Below are 21797 nucleotides of genomic sequence, written 5' to 3'. Positions count from 1 at the left end.
TAGCCAATGAGGATAAAAATAGACAGAGAGATCATGAACAAGTACGAGAAAATTGGAATAATAAAGCTATTAAAAGCTGTCATATTTGTGAAAAGGTAATAGTAGATAATATTTTTTTTTTACATCACGATCAAATGACTGGTAATATACGGGGATTAACTCCTGCATAATGTAATAAGACTTTAGATCTCCTAAATCTATCCCTATTGTCATGCTTAATCTCTCAAAATATAACTCTCATCTATCTCTTAGAGAATTAGTACCTCACAACATTTTTTTTTTATTCAGCAGAAAGTTTTATATCATTTTATAAAACAATAACTATTAATATAACTATTATATATATATATATATATATATATATATATATATATATATATATATATATATATATAAATAATATATATACATATATATATATATATATATATGAAACAAATAGTTTGTCTTTTATTTTACTTTTAACGGGGCCAAAGACTAAGTAACGGAATTGGAGTTTTTTTATACATTTGACAAAAATAGATTGAAGAATTTCAATAACTTGCTATTCAAAATAATTATCAAGCATATTTTCCGCAATCTCTTTCTTAATGCCAATAAACATATATTTCTCAACTATTTGTACAAAAAGATCTCTATTTAAAGCTTTATAGTTGGAAATATATCCTTCATTATGATAATCCTTAATACTTTTTATTGTATGAAAATCTACATCATCTTTCTCAATGAGATTTTATGTTTTCCTAGCTTTTTGGAGTTTAGTATTTTTTTGAATACCTCACTGATTGCTGCTAAATGGATCTTTTTGGCTTCAATATAGCCACTCTTGCACCAAATTGTCATTACGAATTGTCATGACAATATGATATAAAAGCCAATAACTATGAATGCGTTTTTCCTTCATTCCAGCGTTTTATGCAGACCTAAGAAAAGAGAAAAAGAAGAATTGTACTTCTATACTTTAGTTAAAATACTCCTTAGACTCAATTGTTTCATTCTTGTGTCATATTTTGACAAGGCAATGATAGTTTTTCTTTTAATTGGGAGGTAAAATATGTTTTATTTTGATATTCTGATTCTGTTATTCTTTTCAATGAAAAAACACAAAAACACTTGTAAAAATCTAATTATTGAAAAAAAATTAAATGTAGGAAGCCAATTCACCCATATTCTAACTCATCCATTCTCTGATCTAACTGTAGCAGAGTGGCAGTACTAAAATAATCATTCAGATTGCAAAAATCCACGCTATTGTGTTGCGAGAGCAACACTTTGGTTTCGTCCCGTTTCTATTTTTTTTTCTTATGCCGACGATCTCAGCTTATTCCTGGAAACTGGTAATGGTCTAACCTGTGCGGTTTTTACGGAAAGTGTGGACCTCAGGCCGGATGGATGAGTAAGACATTACATTCTGGAAAGCTCCGCAGAACTCTTACTTGGGGCCAAAAACAATGGTTTTTGCTTATCCACGAGCCAGAGCCTATGGTGTGCGAAGTGAAGTGGAGTTATATAGCCTATGTCAGAAAGGAGTATCTGAAGTTGTGCAGCCAAGCTTTTGTTTCATCAAACCATGTTTCTGCTTTCGAGTGGAAAGCTCCGTTTTAGCAGGCAAGCAGGTAGGCACCACTTTCAAATTGAAGATGGGCTAAAAACTATAAGTGTTAAATATATGCGGCAGTTACCCGGCTCCACAGCCAATATATCTTTTAGCGAAAATTACTTTTTTTAGCGAAAAAGTAAGGAAAGATGAAAATCGTTTATAGATAAAAGAATACGAACTTGCAGAGAATTTCAAGAAACTTTCCAGATAGTCGTCTTCGGAAAATAGCAACCAACATTGAAAAATACAGTTTAAAATGTAAAAAGTTAGTAGAAAGTACGTAGTTAAGTAGATTTGGTTCTAGATAAGTAATTTGTTAGATAGGCAGTCACTTTGGCGAAAAGTGGTATGTTAAAAAAAAAATATGTCCAGTAAGGGAGCATTTTGTTTTGTCAGAAATTTTTGATGTACAAAAAGACTTGTTTGATAGTGGAAGATCATGCTTAACTATTTTACTACTAGGAATTTTGTATAGAAATACAAATCCTGTCTAACAATAACTGTTTAAAATGCAAATCCTCTATAACATATACTGAAATTAGTAGGCACCCTGCATTTCATAAATCAACAATCCTCAATTCTCCGTCTCACTAGTAAAGATTATAGTTAACTGATGACAGAAAGGAAACTTATTTATAGTCTTTGAGAAAACACAGACAGCATCTTAGTTTATACTTCGCCCCCTTGAATTTGCAACGAAAAAGTAAGAGTCTTTGAATATATTTGTATATTTTTTCAAATTGTATACTTCAAATAATTTTAGAGAAAATACGGCTGAATCTTAAAGACTATTTTTTAAACAAAAATTCTAATAAAGTAATATCAATTTCGATTTGAATACATTAATTTCTGTTAGTGGTACAGTCTCAGTAGAAGTTCTTAGCCCCAAAGCAACTTGATTCATATATTTAGTGCACTATTCATTCATTTGGTGAGACATTTTCTTTAACTTCAAAGCCTTATACCTCAATTATTTATATTTCTTGCTATTTCTGTCACAAATGTCTAATTCTAATAATAATCTTTTATAGTACACCAAAAAAATCACCTCTAATTTTTCCAAAAAAAAACAAACTTTTCAAGTGCCAATTACCCTTAAGTGCATCCACAACCACAAGTTTTTTCTATAATCTTTTTGAATCCTTGTAATTTTTGAGGAAGCTTCAATCCTTTTAGCACAGATTTCACATCATAGCATGAAAATCCATTTATATCAATCATTCCAGCTATTTCTAATCCTGGAATTGATCTGTTCTCAGAATCTCTGTTTTGCCACTTGAAGAGTGTATCCAAAAATCCTTTAAATCTAGATATGTCCCATCCATTTAAGGCTTGGCAGCATATTCGGGATAGTTCAAAGAAATCTATGATACAAAAATCACCAACAAAGTCAGGTCCTTCCTTCCCTTTTATTATCAAAAGAGCAAGCTCTTGTATAGCTTTGGCTTTTTGATTATGGCCAGTGTAAGTAAAAAAAATAGATTCAAGAATTTCAATATCTTGTTTTTCAAAATATTTGTCCAGCACATTTTCCGCAATCTCTTCCTTAATGCCAATAAACTTGTATTTCTCAATTATGTATGAAAACTTATCTCTATTTAATCCTTCATAGTTGGAAACATTTCCTTCTTTATAAAAATCCATAATACTTTTCATTGTATCAAAATCTACATCATCTGCCTCAATTAGATTTGTTTCTTTTCCCAGCTTTTTGGAGTCGAGCATTTTCTTGAATACCTCACTGATTGCTGCTAAGTGGATCTTCTTTGCTTCAACATAACCACCGTTGCACCGAATTGTCATTACCGGGCTGTCCTGTTCATTCAGAACGGACAAAACTCTCATAAATGCCGAGGGTTTGTACATTTCCATGGTTATACCAATGTAATATAAAAGTCAATATCTATGAATGATTTGTTCTTCGATTCCAGCGTTTTACGTAGACCTAAGAGAAAAGAAAAAGAAAAATTACACTTCTATGTTATCGTCTTAAAAAAATACTTAGATTAAGGTCTTTCATTTTTGTCACAAATTTTGACAAAGTAATGAAAGTGTTTCTTTTCATTGGAGAGGGGGAATATGTTTTATTTTCTTATTTTTTTTCAATGAAAACACACAAAATAATATTAAAATCTAATTATTGAAGATAATGAAATATAGGGAGCCAATTCACTTATGTTCTAACTCTTCGATTCTCTTATTGACACCTGTAGCAGAGTGGCAGTAAAAGTACTAAAATAATCGTCCGGATTGCAAAGATCCGTGCTATTAAATTTCAAGACAGTATGTAGTAAATCTTCATTTTTATTGATCAAAGGTAAATTTTACACCTAGAAGCCGGTTATTACTCGAAACAAAACAAAATCGTCTATTTAAAACATCAGTGAACTTATCATTCCTATGATTTTGGTTCTATTCACAGTTATGACTATAAGTCAGCTTGGAATTACTAGATGTCTGTTTTTTAATGCATATTGAATATGCTTCAAACTATCTAGTTTAAAGTATTGGTATCCAGGCATATGATAACTTAGAGAGGAAAACCCCACAAGTCCACCATATACAACAAATGTTTTGCTCGCAAGGTCTTTCCTTCTTTGTCAAGCCATATGAAAATTCAAACAGGGTAACAACCTGATAAGTGCAGATATGCAGAAAGCAACTAATCTCCTTTGCAAATTTAACCAGGGGTGTTAAACTTCATTCAGAAGAAACGCTCGTAAGTATATGCTACAGAAAAAAAATGATTTCTTGCCGTTTTTATTTATCTACCCATAAGGAATTTCACATGGGAGGAAAACTATATAATTGCGATACATTGATTTTAACTTATTCAGACATATGAAGGGTCATACAGGAAACAGTACACCTAAATATGTCCAAAATGAGTCACTATAGACCTAACCCTTTTAATCAGAAAATAAATGCTTCAAATTGATCTAATTAGAGGAAAGTGATTATCTTTTTTACACGCTAATTTTATAATATTTTTGTTTTTATGTTCTTTTGAACTTTCTAGAAGAGAATTATTTCATTACACTCACTGATTCTGACAGAAAGTGTGGTTCATAATTTACATGATCTAAGAACCTGAGAAATAGCCTCTATAAACGTTTCATCTCTTCTATTAGTACCTTGATTTTTTTTCAACTCCATTTTAAAATAATACCAATAGATAAAACAATGACATTAAAACATCTTAATTAGTACTCCTAGTATGAAGATGCACCATCCTCTATCTCAGTTTTCCCAAATGTTAAATAGTATTCATCCTTCTTACTTTTAACAGGCTGACAAAATGAGCAGACACCCTTCCCCTCAAAAAAGGTCAATTGTTACTTTTGAGCGAAATTTGAAATAATAATTCTGCATCGTACAGTAAAATCCTTAATAAACTCTACACTTGAGAATTTATTTTAAATATATATTTCTCTCACTTTCAAATCATAATAAGAAGTGATTTAACCATTCAGATATTTAACCATCAACAATGGTTAAATATCTGCGGATATTTTGGTTGCGTCATTCACTCCTATGGATTTTATATCAAAACGTTCGTGGTAACGAACTGCAAGCAAGGAGGGACCCGGCTGGATAGTAACTGAAAATAAAAAACAATTGAATTATGATACCAACAGATATGTCCAAAGAATCGGTGTTTTATGCTGGTTTCAAATATACAAGTTTCAATAAGTTTACCCATCAAAGGTTAGGAGCCTGAGAAAATTTGCCTGATTTTTGGAAAAGGGCGAAACATCCCCTAAAAGCCATAAAACCTTAATGAAAATCTCACGATCAGGCTCAGTGGATCAGGTAACCCTACTGTAGGAGTTACAGGTGTGAAATTTGTGAAAATGTGAAATTTCGAATTTTCTATCAAAAGAAAGATCACCGATCCCTGTTTTTTTTTCCCCAAGGGTAGTCGTATCGACCAAATTGTTCTAGAATATCGTGAGGGGGATCATTCGAAGGGAAAATAAAAGTTATATTGCCCTTTTTTAAAGACGAAAAAATTGGAGGACAATTAGGCCCACTCCAAATCCCCTTTTTTCTCAAAATCGTCTGATCAAAATTTTGAGATAGCCATTTTGTGAAGCATAGTTTAAAGGCCGAATAATTATGCCTTTGGGGATATCATGACCCTCCCACATCCCCTTAGGATAGGTATTTAAGTTACAAAATTCGCATATTTCTTACTTATAGCATTTGTTCTTGGGAAGTATGCAAACATCCTTCGAGGGGGGGGGGTCTTCTCCTGGTGGTATTTTCGTCGGAGATAATTTTCCATGGGGAGGGAAGTTTCCAGGGGGTAAATTTTTCAGAAGTTTTACACTGGGTGAATTTGACAGACTTAGCACACGAAATTATTTTATGTCTTGCTTTCTCTTTTCTGTCTCAATTTTGCGCGTGGAGATGTTAAGGGTAATTGTCTGGGGTAAATTTTCAACAAGATTGAATTGTCTAGGGAATAAATCCTAGTGGAGGAGAGATTTTACAGTGGAAGAGTAGCCGGATTTCCTGGCACTATTTAGAAAACGATCAGAAATTGAATAAAAAACAAGATTTTTCGACTGAAAGTAAGGAGCAACATTAAAACTTAAAACCCTAAGAAATTATTACGAATCTGAGGAGGCAACTCCTCTAAAACTTCTCGCTCTTTACGCTAAATTTTATTATTGTGTCTCAATCTTTTAAAAAGGACTCTTGATAACTATGTTAGTTTAATTACAACAGCAAGAAGTTTTTTTTAAGGTACTGGAAATTTTTAGTGTAAAGAGTGAGGTGTTCTTGAGGGGTAAACACCTCATATACGCAATAATTTTTGTTCAATTTAAGTTTGAATGTTGCTCTATACTTTCAGTTGAAAAAACCTGTTTTCTTATTTAATCTTCTTTGAGGTCTGTTTTTCATCTTTGGAATTGTAACAATAACGCTAACTATTGTATTTGTCATACCAAGGCACAACCAGAAAAACTAAGAAAGAAACTAAGAAAGAAAAGAATCTCAATAAATTTCACAAGTCAATTTGGTTCATATACCCTGCAACACTCTAATCAGCTCCTGCTTATTTAATTTTTTGTTTTGTATTTTTGTTTTGAGCAAATTTCATGCATTATTCTAGTCACAAATATTGCTCCCAAATTCTCTATTAACCGTTATGAATTCTTATTTTTTTATATTTTAGTAATATATTATCCTAGGGCTTTTTTGTTGAAGTTAATTTCAATGCTTAATTAGTGTTCATATTTTAAATGTTTAAAATTGCCCACTGCAAATGCCCACCCCAGATTTTCCATGGGAGCCCAAGCTTCCACCACAAAGGGCCCTTTGCCGGCCATATTAATCCTTTATGTCAAACACAATCCATTATGTCCAAATGATTTGAAATTACTGCACGCCTATTAACCAAAGAGCGTAATTACCTGACGATCCTTGGGGTATTTACGCTATTTGCTATTAATCATTGTAAACTTTTAAAGTAGGTTAGATACATAATAAAAGTCTCAAGTTCTGTCAAATGCCCGTTTCTTGGATGGATGATTATATTAATATTATAAATTCTGAATATTTCCAGTAATTCCTCTAAGTTGACAGATTAAAATAGATCAGTTCCTGTAAAATGTTTCGATGCTTATTTCCTTGTTTTAGTGAACATAAGCCACCGTTTTAGATTACTTGAGTTAGTTCTTATTCTGTTTCTGTCCTCGTTTTATGTACATTAACTGTATCATATGTGTAAATAAACATTTTTATGCTCGACACATAAACCTTATGAAAGTTAGAGACGCTTGACATCCTCTACCGGTCGAACCCCAGATTTTAGGCCAACGCTACCATAAGACTCTAAAGACAATAGCACAGAGAGAAGTAGAAGACTTTACATCATTAAGCCTATTAACTTTTTAGTTAGGTAAATATAAAGGTATTAATAGCCATTAGCATTAGAACTTAAGAGATCACCAAGCATCTGAAACAATTTGTGACAACTTCGACGCTAGGAAAGAACTTCATCCAATCTGGAAATCGGACTACTACTTTGGCGGATGAAATGAAGCGAGAGTACTCCCAGACTTTCGACCGTCTACTAGCCAAATTTTACAGAAGGTTTACAGATAACCTGCCAGCGCTGAGCACACTCGAAGCCTTGGATCCAAGCTCGACCAAGTTAATGGACACAGAGTTGCTCAAGCGTCTCTCTGCTCTTTACAGCGAGCTGGATATTGACGACATTCTTCTCGAATCTCAAGCTGATAATGCCAAGCGTTTCTTGCTCGATGAGGAGAAAAAGCCAGAAAACTTCCTAGAAACTATCGACCATCTTCAGGCATTACCAGTGGCTTACTCAGAAGTAATAAAGTACTTCGTATTGCTGCCACACTTCCTGTGACAACAACGAGGAATGAGCGTTTGTTTTCTAGCCTAGAAATAGAGAAAAACTACCTGCGGTCTACAACGGGAGACAGTCCTCTCAGTCACCTCATTTTGATGTTTGCAGAGAATGACTTAGTAAAAAATTGGACTACAACCAGCTTGTTGACGATTTTGCAAATATGAAACCTTGGTAGTTCCCCTTGTTACCTTGAGTGGTGTAATATTTTTTTCTCTTGTTATGTTTTTCCTTTTGTAACTATATTTGATCTGAAAGATTTCTGCTGAAGGAAACCCGAGATTTTTGCTACAAGCCTCAGCATGTTAATGAAGATTACTTTCACCGACGTATAAGTTTCTCGCTGAGGAAGGCCAGCCTGTAGTCTGGTTGAATTTTCCACTTTCAGTTTAATCACTTAACCTTGTTGATTGTGATCTTTGATGTTATAATTAATCTTAGAGGTCAGTTTGGCTGAGTTCCAAATTCGGTTACAGTACATTTCCAAGCAACACACGGGTACTGAAAATGCGCTTTTACTTGGAATATTCGATTTATGTGCTGCTAAAACCCGCATTTTTTCTTACGTGACATGAAGTAAGTCGGGGGGGGGGGAGGCAAGATGGAGTTCATACCCGCCTCAAAATTTGGCCCAAATGGCGCCACTGATTAGATGCCATTAGGTTTTTGAATTTGGAGCAAACACGACTTAAGAGTTAAAAATTGTGTAATGACAAGTTTGTAGGGGGAGGGGCTGGATAAGAGTTTCACATTTCGTAATAACAAGGAGGGGAAATTTAAAAAGGCCAACTTCTTTAGGCTGTCGAAATTTTATTTCAGGGTTGTGCCATTACAACAGGGCTGAAAAACTTGATATTTAAATTTATTTTTACTGTTAAAAACTTGTTTTCGAGTCTTACTATGGCAGAGAGACAAAGCAATTGATATCATTACTTTTTTTGGCGGTCATAAAATTCGATTTGGCTTTTTTTCGAAGCGGGGTGGTTTTTACAACATTCTTGTTTTAAATGGGATTTGTGTAACAGAAAGTAAATATATGAGAAGTGTCAACATAGTATTAATTTATGTTTTGGATTTTTCTGAGCAAATGGTGGCCACTTCGCAGCTCATTTTCATCTAGTTAAGACTTTGCATAATATGGCATATAACCTCCTCTGTTCATCCTAAGAAATTAAAAGAATGGCCAAACTCTTTAGGAATACCTGAGCTTTAATAAAGGTTTGCATAAGTATACACTTAAAACTAAGTATAAGAGACGAAATACTCCTTCAAAGGTCGTAATATTCATGTAAGAAAAATATATTTTCGAAAAACTGCTTATAAAAGAAGGCAAATAAATGTGTTTTTTTTTTCTAACCGGTATAGATGGGTCTCTGACTTCTCAGTTTGAAACAGTGAAATGGCATCGATTTTTTCAAACGTTCATTAATGAAATGTTGAAAAAAAGTGAAAATTCACTCTACTTGAGTTGACCATGGAAATGGAATGAAACTACAATATTATTTCAGAGTTTCTCAACTTCTCAATACCAACCAGTCACAAAATATAGTTATGTTTTTGTATAGAGGATGCATATAATTGTCCATAAAACTGTATAAACTGCTATATATACCGCTGAGGATTTATACTTATTTTGATACATGCCATCTAATCATATTTCCATGATTGGTTGTTTATAAATCATAATTTTTACAGGACAATTCTCTTACTTAATACTAAATCCAAGTCGATGTTTAAAATTTTATTTTTGTGCTCACCAGGAAATTTCAAGATTTAAACGTTCACAATGAATATCTGGAAATCTCTAGATTAAAAAAAAAAATTAGAAATCTACCTCAGCTTTAAACCCTGAGAATTTAAATCACCAATCTATACCTATCAAATACAAAAAAAACGTAATTATTTATTTTTAAAGAAGTATTTTGACTCATATACCTAGTTTGCAGCACATACATACATGCATTTTTATTGGAGTTCATATTTTTCTGACGATTTTGGTTTTTATTCGAATATTTTAGGATGAGTAGAAGAGGAAATACTAATGAAGAGCTCTAAACTGACAAGACTCTAGACTGACAGTACTAGCCATTATAAACGTTCACCAAAATAATTAATTAGAAATTGACCGTGTAATAAATAGATATGGCGGGAGTAGAAATTAAGAAATACTCTTTTTTAACTGTGAATTCTGTAACCTAAGCAAAATATACTGAACTTTAAAAAGTGGAGATACACTACGTTGTTACGAAAAGAGAAAGTTCGGTCAGGAACTGCTTTATTACATGTACTTAAAACCCTAGTTTTAAAGGTTTTAAGTATTTATAATACCTAAACCCTAAGGTTTAAGTATAATACTTTAACCTAAGGGTTAACTATCTATGTATTTCTGTCTCTTTGTTCTCTTTTTCTTGTTACATCCCTAAAAGAATTGATATTTAATGTTTAATACAATTTTTATGAAGATAAAAGTTGTATCTTAATCCTCGTTTCCTACTCTTTACTACTATGAAAATTACTAAGCGATTCCACAAAGTTAGGCGACACACTAAATTGTTTTACCTGTATCACAAAGAATGCATGACCCCTAAAGATTGTTCAAGACCATTTTTTATTATTTTTATTTTTCATTTACATAACAAGCAAAAATATAAATTATTACAGATATAAATCACTTCGCTAGGGAAAAGTTTCATTTTGCTAACGCGTAGTGATTAAGTACATAAACATTCCCAAAGACATCCTAAATTAAAAATAGTAATAAAAAAACCTACATAAATGTTTCTAGAAGCATCCTACACTAGTTAAAATAATGAAAGGAAAATGAAAAAATACAACTACCTTTTCTCAAACACCCCAAGGGTAACAACCCTCATCCAAATACAACTCCCTCCACCCCTACCCCTTCAATCCGTTTTGTCCTCCAGCCCTATAACCCACTCTAACCCACCAAAAAAACTACTTCCCAAAGAAATGCTTGTTTAATCTTATTGAAACTGTGGCAGGTGCTCAGCCTCGCTAAAACTCGCAGGAAGTTAATTCCAAACAGAAGGGCCATTTCTTGTATCATGCTCATGAACAGAACTTCTAAAACAATAAAACTCACTAATAGTTTCTGGGATTAGATTATGCACATAACTAGACCTACATTGCCCGGGTAGCGTGAAGTGTTGCGGCAACGTTTGTCCGGCTCTACCGAAAAAGGGTTGCGAGACTTTGGTTTTGTTTCTTCGCTATCGATCAGTAATCACAAGATCAAAGGCTATTCCTCAGCGTTGAAGAAACTACAACCAAATAGTATAGAAAGAAGGGACTAAATTGACTTTGTAGCCAGCTGAACTTTATCCTTTTCAATTGTAGGCATTGGGACGGATGAAAACTTGGAACTATATCTTATATAATCTAGTTGGTATTATAAAGCTTTCCCTAACTTTTCAGGATCAAAATACCATAGATGACATTCTATTAATTATTACGAAACTATCTCATTGTTTTACATTCTCGTTTGTGCTTGTTTCTTGACTATCGGTTAGATGATGAAGTTGTCAGCCTATCAAAGTTTTTAAAACGGTATGTTCAAACAAGAACGCAATCAGTTATCACATGACCGAAGGCTATTGAAAAAGCGTTGAAAAAACAACAACTACAAAATAATATCGAAAGAAGGGACTAAATTGACTTCGCAGCCAGTTGAACTTTATCCTTTTCAATCGTAGACATCGTCACAGATGAAAACTTGGAACAATATCTTATATGATCTAGTTGGTATTATAAAGTCATCCGTAATTTTTCAGGATTAAATTACCATAGGTAACAAAAATTATTACGAAACTACCTTATTGTTTTTCGTTATCGTTTGTACCCGTTGCGTTAACACTTAATTGTGTCAGATTCGAAGAGATCGAATACAATGTGCACCAATTTGCACAAATTTGTAGCCCAAAGTGAACAGATTCTTACTTACAAGTCCCTCTCCCATGATAAACATCAAGTTCACCGGAAACGAATCAATGAGTACACCAACTAGCAAAAGTTGCAAACCCCTCATATCTGAAGATGATTGTAGCCCAACAGCTGATTATTACTTACAAGTCCCCCACATGTCTTACAGCTGGAACCAAATTGGTTTAACCATCAAATACACCGGAAACAAATAATAGGTACACCAACTAGTAAAAGTGGGAAGCCCCTCATTGCCCAAGATCATTATGAGCTAACAGCCATTTCTCGCCCAAAGTAAACTGATTCTTACTTATAAGTCCCTCTCCCATGATAGGCATCAAGTTCACCGAAAACATAAAAATGGGTACACCAACTAGCATAGTTACAAACCCCTCATCGCTCAAGTTGACTAGCCTAAAAGCAGATCATTACTTACAAATCCTCTACAAGTCTTACCGCTGGAACCAAATTGGTTTTACCATCAAATACACTGGAAACAAATAATAGACACACCAACTGGCGAAAGTCGCTAACCCTTCATTGCCGAAGGTGATTATTACCTAACAGCCGACTGCTGCTTACAAGATCTCTATATGTCTCACAATTTGCATAGGCCTAGATTTCGTTTCAGTGTATACCTTACTACTGAAACAACCCCTTGAAACTTTCAAACTGGTATACCTCACGAAGGAATTTTTGTACCAAAACAGGGATGGAATATACTTTGATCAGCTCATCAAGAGCTATCGATTGCCGTCGAAAATAAAATTATATCTGTCTTAGTTCAAAAGTTCATTTTATTTTACTGTAGGCCAACTTTCTAACGTCACCACTTAAAAAGGAGGCTCGAATTTCTTTAACAATGAGAGAACTTTTAAAGTTTACTAGCCACATCTGATACTATTTTTCTACCGCAATCCAAGTCCGAAAATCTGAATGATAAAATCAGCTGAAATCACGAACAGAAATGGGTAGAAACAATAGATGGCAGCACTTTCCGACCCGTGGGGAAATGCCACATTTTTGCTTCTGTAAATTTTTCTATTTATCACTCAAAGAAGATATATTGGCTGTGGGGCCGGGTAACTGCCGCATATATTTAAAACTTATAGATTTTAGTCCATGGATTATAACAATCTAACAATAAAATTCTAAGTCCCGCTGTTCAAATAAAATTAGTGTTCAATTTCAGATTTATAAGCTAGCATTTGTGGTAAAAGGTTGAAATTGTCACAGGGTGGTGAAGGATGCCACATGAATGCCACAGGGGGTAGCCACGTAATGCCAAGGTCGTATGAACGGTTTTGGGGGCATCACAAAACGGTTTAATTTCGAAAACATGAATAAATGAACCCTAAGCTTAGTTTTTTATCAAGAAATATCTCGAAGTGTCACGGGAATAATTATGTGTATCATAGTATTTTCACGGGGCAGCCATTTATTACCATGGTGGCCTGGTTTGATTCTTTGCGCTAGAAAAAAACCCAGAATTATGAAGAAAAAACACACTAAGAAAATTAAAACATACTAGAATTAGGCGTGCAATCTGTAAAACAAAAAGTGGTCTAAAGTGAATAATAAGAAGGTTTTTGCATACTATGGTGGATAGAAATGGATTTGTGGGGGCTGTATGTAAATCAACATGTACTATATCTAAGAACAAAAATCAATAAAAGGATACCCTCTCGAAAAGAATGATGATAAGAAGTTTAACTTGTACATTGGTATTTTTTTCTGCCAAAACTAATTTTGTTTATGGAACTTCTCGCGTGTTGATTTTTTTGTTCCTGGAACTTGTCGTTCGCTGGTTTTTGTTAATGAATTTTGTTGCATCTTGACTTTTCTCTTTGTGAAACTTATGCATTAGTTTTTCTACTCGTGAAACTGATCGTGTGATGATTTTTGGTCGTGAAACTTGTTGCACTTTTATTTTTCTCTTCGTGAAACATGTATATTCATATTTCACCTCGTGAAAAATTGCTCATGGAACTTGTTGTGTCCTAATTTTTTGTTCGTGAAACTTGTTGCATGTGAATTTTTCTCTTCGTAAAACTTGTACATTGGTTTTATCTCCTTGTGTAACTTATTTTATTCATGAAACTCTTTGCGTGCTTATTTTTGCGCGTGAAACTTTTTGTGTGCTGATTTTTGTTCGTAAAACTTATTGCACGTTGATTTTTCACCTCGTGAAACTTGTGTACTGATTTTTTCTCCTCGTGAAACTAATTTTGTTCGTGGAGCTCTTTGTATGCTGGTTTTTTCTAGTTCTTGGGATTTTTCCTTTCACGAATCTGACTTCGTTCATGGAACTTGTTCCGTGCTGGTTTTTCTTCGCGGAGCATATTGTGCGTCGATTTTTTTGGGTTTGTGAAACTTCTTATACGTTCATTTCTTATATAGTGAACTTGTACATTGATTTCTTCGCCTCGTCAAATTGATTTTCTTCGTGAAAGTCTTTGCGTGCTGATTTCTTCTTATTTGTGGAATTTGCTGCGTCCTGATTTTTGTTCGTGAATGTTGCTGCACGTTGACTTTTCTCTTCGTGAAACTCGTACAAAGATTTCTCTCTGTGAAACTTATTTTCATGATGGAACCCAATACGTAGTTATTTTTTCTGTTCCTGGAACGTGCTTAATGATTCGTGAAACTTTTTGCATATTGATTTTTCTCTTCACGACACCTGTACATTGATGTATTCTTCATGCAACAAATTTTGCCCATGAAACTCCTCACGTGTTGATTTTTTTATTCGTGAAACTTCTTGCATGTTGATTTTTCTCTTTGTTAAAGTTGTACATTAAATTCTCTTCTTGTGTAACTGATTTTGTTCATGGACCTTGTTACATATTGATTGTTGTTAACTAAACTTGTTGTCTGCTTATTTTTGTTCGAAAAACTTGCTGCATGTTGCTTTTATTCTTCTTGACACTCATACATTGGTTTTTACTCCTGATAAAATTTATTTTGTTCAAGAATCTTGTTGCATGCTGATTTTTGTTCCTGGAACTTGTTGCATACTCATGTTGGCTCGCAAAAATTGTAGCGTGTTAATTATTTCTCTTCGTAAAATTATTCGGGTCAATTATTTATCTTCGTGTTCAGAAATGGATTTTTTCCTCATAAGACTGATCTTGTTCACGGAGCTAGTTGCGTACTGGTTTTGTTCACGGAACTTGTTGTGTAGTGATTTTTGTTTGAGAAAGTTATTGCATGTTGATTTTTCTCTTTCATGGACTTATACATTGATTTTCTCCTCATAAAGCTGATTTTAGTCATGGAACTTGTTGTATGGTGATTTTTGTTCGTGAAACTGGTTGCACGTTCAATTTTTCTCTTCTTGACACTTGTACGTTGATTTTTCTCCTCATGAAACTAATTTTGTTCACAAAGCTTGTTGTGTGTTGGTTTTGTTCATGGAGCTTGTTGTATGTGGATTTTTATCTTCGTGAAACTCGTAAATTGTTTTTTAACATCGTGAAAAATCAAAAATCGGTTTGTTGTGTGTTAATTTTTTATTCGTGGAGCTTGCTGCGTACTGATTTTTTCGTTCGTCAAACTGGTTGCATATCGATTTTCTCTGTTCGTGAAAATTGTACATTTAATTTTTCTCCTTGTGAAACTTATTTTGTTCATGGAACCTTTTGCGTGTTGATTTTCGTTCGTGGAACTTGCTGTGTGCTGATTGTTTTTCGTGGAACTTGTTGCATGCTAATTTTTTCTCTTCGTAAAACTTGTGCATTGATTTTCTCCTCATGAAACTGACTCTATTCCTGGAACTTGTTGCATGTTTATTTTGTTCATTAAACTTGTTGCGCACTGATTTTCGCTTTTGAAACTTGTTAAATGTTGATTTTTCTTTTCATGAAAATTTTAAATTGATTTTTCTCCTCATGAAGCTGATTTTTCATGATACTTGTTGCATAATAATTTTTGGTTGATGGAACTTAATACGTGCTAATTTTTATTTGTGAAATTTGATGCATGTTGCTTTTTCTCCTCGTGAAACTTTAACATTGATTTTTCACATAATGAAACCGATTTTGTTAATGGAACTCGTTCCGTTCTGATTTTTAATTCGTGGAACATACTGATTGCTTATTTTTTTGTTCGTTAAACTTGTTGCATATCGATTTTTTCTCTTCCTGAAAATTGTACATTGGTTTTTGCACCTCGTGGAACTGATTTTGTTCATGAAACTTATTGCATGCTGATTTTTGTTTGTGAAATTTTTTAAATGCTGATTTTTCTCTTTTTGAAACTTCCACACGGATTTTTCTGCTCGAGACACTGATTTTGGCTCATGGAACTTGGTCCATGCTGATTTTCCTTCTTGGAACTTATTGCTTGCTGATTTCTTTTGTAAAACTTGTTACATGTAGATTTGTCCTTTTGTGAAAATTTTCTGTTGATTTTGTCCCCGTGAAAGTGATTTTTTTTATGGGACTCGCACTAGCTTATATTTGGGGGACTGTGCAAAGCGGTATGAAACCTACTCCTAACTTACACATGGTAGATTAGCTTCATTGAGGTTAGATGTCATGGCATCTAACCTAACTTGACCTACACTACAATGTGAGGGTTAGTTGTAGGTTCCAACTCGCTTTGTACAGTACCCAAAATCTAACCTAACCTAAAAAGTTCCATGAACAAAATCAGTTTCACGAGGAATAAAATCAATGTAAAAGCTTCACGAAGAGAAAAATCAATGTGTAACAAGTTTCATGAAAAAAAAACATCAGCACGCAACAAGTTCCAAGAACAACAATCAGCATGCAAGAATTTCCATTCATAAAAATCTGAGTCACGAGAAGAAAAATCAATGTACAAGTTTTTTATGAAAAGAAAAATAAACATGAAACAATTTTTACGAACAAAAAACAGCCCACAATAAGGTCCACAAACCAAAATCAGTTCTTAACCAGTTTCCTGAGCGAAATCAGTTTTACGAGGTGAAAATAAAATGGAAAACTCTCACGAAAAGCAAAAATCGATATGCAACAAATTTCGCGGACAAAAAAACCTCTTGCTACAAGCTCCGTGAATAAAAAAGGCACGCAACAAGTTCCATGACAAAATTGGTTTACCGCACTGAAAAATCAATGTACAAGTTTCACGAGGAGATAAATCAATATGCAACAAGTTTCACAAACAAAAATTGGCAAGTAACAAGTTTCATGAACAAAATCAACACACAAGTTCTATGAACAAAATTAGTTTCATGAGAAGAAAATTCAACGTACTAGCTTTACGAAAAGAAAAAATTAACATGCAAGAAGTTTCAAGAACAAAAATCGGCACGCAACAAATTCCATGAACAAAAAATCCGGATGAAAGAAGTTCCATGAACAAAATCGGTTTCACTTGGAGAAACATCAATATACAAGTTCCACAAAGAGGAAAATCAACATGCTCCAAGTCTCAGAGGAAAAAATGAGGACGTTCAAAAAGTTTCAAAAATTTTCAACGCTCAAAAGGTTTCACGAACAAAAACCATGAGCGCGCAATGAAGTGAAAAATCCTCGTGCAACAAGATTCTATCAGTATGCAGCAAGCTCCATGAACAAAAATTCCGCAAGCAACACGTTCCATGATTAATTTTTCATGAGGTGAAAATCAATATACAAGTTGCACGAAGACAAAAACGAAGATGCAACAAGTTTCAGGAACGAAAATCAGCAAACGACAATTACCATGAACAAAAACCAGTTCGAAACAAGTTATAAACAAAATCAGTTTCACTAGGGGAAAAATTAATGTATAAGTTTCACGAAGAGAAAAATCGAGATGCAAAAGATGCATCAGAACAAAAATCAGTAGAAGACAAGTTCAAGGAACGAATAATGAACACACATGAGCAAAATCAGTTTCACGAGGAAAAACATCCACGTACAAGTTCAACTTCTTATTATCATGCTTTTCGAAAGGGTCTCTATTAAACATAGACCCTGTTGATTCTATGACCCCCTCCCTTCCAAAACAATTTTTATCCACTAGAGTCTGCAAAAACCTTCTTGTTATTCACTTTTGACCACTTTTTTTCCAGATTGTTCGCTTAAATCTAGTATATTCAAATTCCCCTAGTGTGTTTTTTCTTGACAATTCTGAGAAACTTAATTGTTTCTAACACGAAAAATGGAGCCTTCTGGTGCATAAAGCGTAATACTTGAGGTCTATTCAAGTGTGATTTGATGGATAGTTATACGGCTTGGAGTTAATGGTTAGGAAATGTGTGAATCGTAAATCTTTGGAGAGTTTTCTGCTAAAAAGTATTTCTCAAATCATAGTAATAATAGAATGGCTTGATGGTCTGAATATCCAAGACAATGTTACATTGAGGGGGGGGGGGTGCCTTCCATACTGTGACGGGGGCTGGGAATTTTCGAAAAATAATAGCAACAAAAAAGCTATATATATATATATATATATATATATATATATACATATATATATATATATATATATATATATATATATATATATATATATATATATATATATATATATATATATATATATATATGTATATATATAGGGGTATTCAAGCTTCAGAAAACGCCTAAAAGATAATGACGGGCTCCGTAGAGTGTTACCATGTGACCAATATCTATAAAACCATTGGAAATAAGGAGTAGACTTATACAAGTAGCGTTTAAAGTTCTTATTGTTGTGAATTGCTTTGTACTATCATATTCTAACAATAAAATGCTAAGTCCTGCTGTTCAAATAAAAACAACATTCAGTTTCAGATTTATTAGATTATTTTTGTGAAAAAAAGTTGTATGCCCTAGGGGTGATGACGGATGCCAAGTGGGTGCCAGGGGGCAGCCGCATAATGCCATGGTGATGTGAAGTGTTTTGAGGACATTCTGAAAGGGTTTACTTATGAAAAGACGAATCAATGGACTCTAAGCATAATTTGTGTTCAAGAAATGTCTTTAAATGTCTTAGGAATATAGTGCCTATCACAGGGTTATCATGGGGCAACTGCATATTACCACGGTGGCATGAATTGCCGTGTGGAGCAATAGCATTGAGGAGTGGTGCGGAGTGTGCCATGCACCATCCATACTCTGACACGGGTTGTGAATTGTGAATTGAAAGCAATAGCAATAAAGAAAATGTGTCTATCGGGGGTTTGAAGCGTCAGAAAACGTTAAAATGATTATAACGGTGCCCCAGGGTGCTACCATGCAACAAATTATTCTAAAACCCTTGGACACGAGGAGAAGACTCGCTCAAGAAATGTTTCAAATTTAAATGCAGCGAATTGCCTTGGACTATCACGTTCTAACAATGAAATGCTAATTCCTGCTGTTCATATAAAAAGAGTGTTCAATCTTAGATTTATAAACTAATAATATGAAAAAAACTTCGTTTTCTTAAAGAGTTAAAGAGGCTGCGTCCCAAAGTCGAACCTTAAAACGTACAGGAATTAGAAGAGGCAGTTGGGGGGCTGCGGCCCCCCAAACCCCCAGCTTTTAAAGACTCTTTTGTACAGGTTTTTTTGTGGGGGACTTCATTGTTACTAATTACTAGTTTTGGCGCAATGGTTCTCCTGTCCTCTTGTGTTTAACATTTTTCGAAGTTATTCCATTATTCACTCATTTCAACTTTTTGTTAATTAAAAGAGGGCCTTTCCGAAGCCAAGAGCGGGGGGTTAGCAAAATAACAAAAAACCTGTACAAAAGAAAGCTGGGGGTTTGGGAGGCGGCAGCCCCCCAACTGCCTCTTCTAATTCCTGTACGTTTTAAGGTTCGACTTTGGGACGCAGCCTCTTTAACTCTTTAAGAAAACGAAGTTTTTTTCATATTATTTCTGTACCTTTTTCTACAATCCATGGTGGATGTAATTTAATAATTCCTGTACTCCTCGTACAGGAATTAGGAGAGGAACTTGGGTGGCTGTCCCCCCCGCTTTTAAATCATTGTATAAAATAGAAAAAAAATAGATAGAATGACCGAAATGTTTCTTTTGCTCATAAGAAGCTAATATTCTGTTATCTCTCAAATGATAAGCTGTCCAGGTGTTATCAAAATTTTTTTGATGTTGTGAAAAAAAACCGCCCGTAAGGGACTTGAACCCTTGACCCGAGGATTAGAAGTCCCACGCTCTACCGACTGAGCTAATCACTTGCATGTGTGTAAATATAACTTTTCAATAACTTTTAAAAATTTCAAAGTAACATGGGCTCTTATGGAGAGAAATGCGTTAATTAAGTAGGTAATGCGTGGTTTCTGGAAAACAGGGAAGGAGTTATCGGATCGAGCTGAAATTTCGCGGATAAGCTCCTGGGCCGTAGGGGACCTTAACTTGTGAATTTCAGCCCGATTCGACAACGTTACAAGGGGGGTGGGTTGGGGGGTCGAAACTTTCGGGGGGTTAAGATTTTCCTACGAAACTTACAAGGAAAATTACTCGGAGAATTCCGAATCGAATGAGTCTTCGTACACCCAGATCCGATGTCGGCTGTGACCTGTAGGCGTCGAGGAAAAAAAAAGAAAATGAATTTTAAGTGGCTATGCCTGGTTTCTGGAAAGAGTTATCGGATCGAGCTGACATTTCGTGGATAAGCCCCTGGGCCCTAGGGGACCTTAACTTGTCAATTTCATCCCGATCGGACAACGTTAAAGGGGGGCTGGGGTTGACGGGTCGAAACTTTCGGCCAGATTTTCCCCATGAAGGAAAAGTTGGATGGGAATGAAATTTGACAGGTTTCTTAGTTGAAGCTCGGGCTACGAAATGCATCCCTCCCCATCCCTCTGCGACCACTGGTCGCAGAGGGACGAACCGAAGATCGCTTAACATTGTCGTGGGTGGCCTCTTTATAGAGGCACGAGTTTGCCTCCTTGATTTTTGTTGTGAAGGCTTAAAAATGCATTAGATATGATGAAAGATGCCAGGGGGCAGCTTTTTAATACCCTGGTTGTGTGAAGTGTTTTGGGTCACTGTGAAAGGGTTGGCTTACGAAAACACTAATCAATAGACTCGTAAGTATAATATTGTATCCAGAAATGTCTAGAAATGTCTTAGCAATGATAATTCGTATCATAGAGCTGTCACGGGGCAGCTGCATATTGCCACGATAGTGTGAATTGCTTCGACTAGCATGTTCTACAGCTTAAAGTTCAGGTTGAGGTGTTAAATAAAAACCTTATTTCCTCATGGCATATTTTACAGCACTTACCCCCACATTCGGTGACGGGGGCTATCTTATTTCTGGATTTTTGTAGTATTATCTTCGATCTATTTTGAACAAAATGGCTATATGAAAAATTCGATTGAACAAATTTCGGGAAAAAAAGGTTGGGAGGAAGGGGGATAGTCGCCATCGCCATCACTTATGACTCTTGTAAGGTAACAGGAACTTTCAATTTCCGATCAAATGAGCCACCAGAGTTTATGTGACCACCCCTTGCATAACCTTATATGCCTCCTGGGCATAACTTAAAACATTTGCTCCTGGCTCTGAGGGGTTGTTTCAATCCCAGAATATGTGTTACCTGATGTTTAAAATATTTTTAAAAAATGGCTATCAAAATTTGTATCAGATGGATGTGGGGAAAAGGGCTGGTGGGGGGCCTAGTTACGCTTGAATGTCTTTTGATCTTAAAAGGTGAACTAGAACTTTTAATTTCTAATCAATTGAGCCACCTCCGAAGTTTATACGACCACCCCTTAAATAAAAACCTTCCTTGCAACGCCTGCCCCGGGACCTAGGGAGTTGTGTTGACATCGGAGTTTTTATTATTTGACCTTTTAACTATTTTTAGCCAAATGGCTATTGCAAAATTTGTATTGGATATATTCGGGGAAAAGGGGCGTGGGGAGGGCTTGTTATCCCCTGATCTCTTTTGACTCTTAGAAACTGAA

General features: G+C 34.7%; 1 protein-coding gene across 2 annotated transcripts in view; it reads right to left on the bottom strand.

Moving 5' to 3' along the window:
* Positions 1–454: 454 nt before the first annotated feature.
* Positions 455–21797, bottom strand: part of LOC136026241 (uncharacterized) — a 33565-nt gene continuing 12222 nt past the window's right edge. For both annotated transcript variants that reach the window (XM_065702599.1, XM_065702598.1), the window contains exon 2: positions 455–3545. In XM_065702599.1, coding sequence (XP_065558671.1) covers positions 2696–3472 — 777 coding nt within the window. In that variant the 5' untranslated portion in view covers positions 3473–3545 and the 3' untranslated portion in view covers positions 455–2695. The remainder of the gene's footprint in view (positions 3546–21797) is intronic.

This window comes from Artemia franciscana, chromosome 4 (assembly GCF_032884065.1).
Source record: "Artemia franciscana chromosome 4, ASM3288406v1, whole genome shotgun sequence".
NCBI lineage: Eukaryota > Metazoa > Arthropoda > Branchiopoda > Anostraca > Artemiidae > Artemia > Artemia franciscana.
The sequence above is the reverse complement of the archived record's forward strand: the minus strand, read 5'-3'. Positions and strand labels throughout refer to the sequence as shown.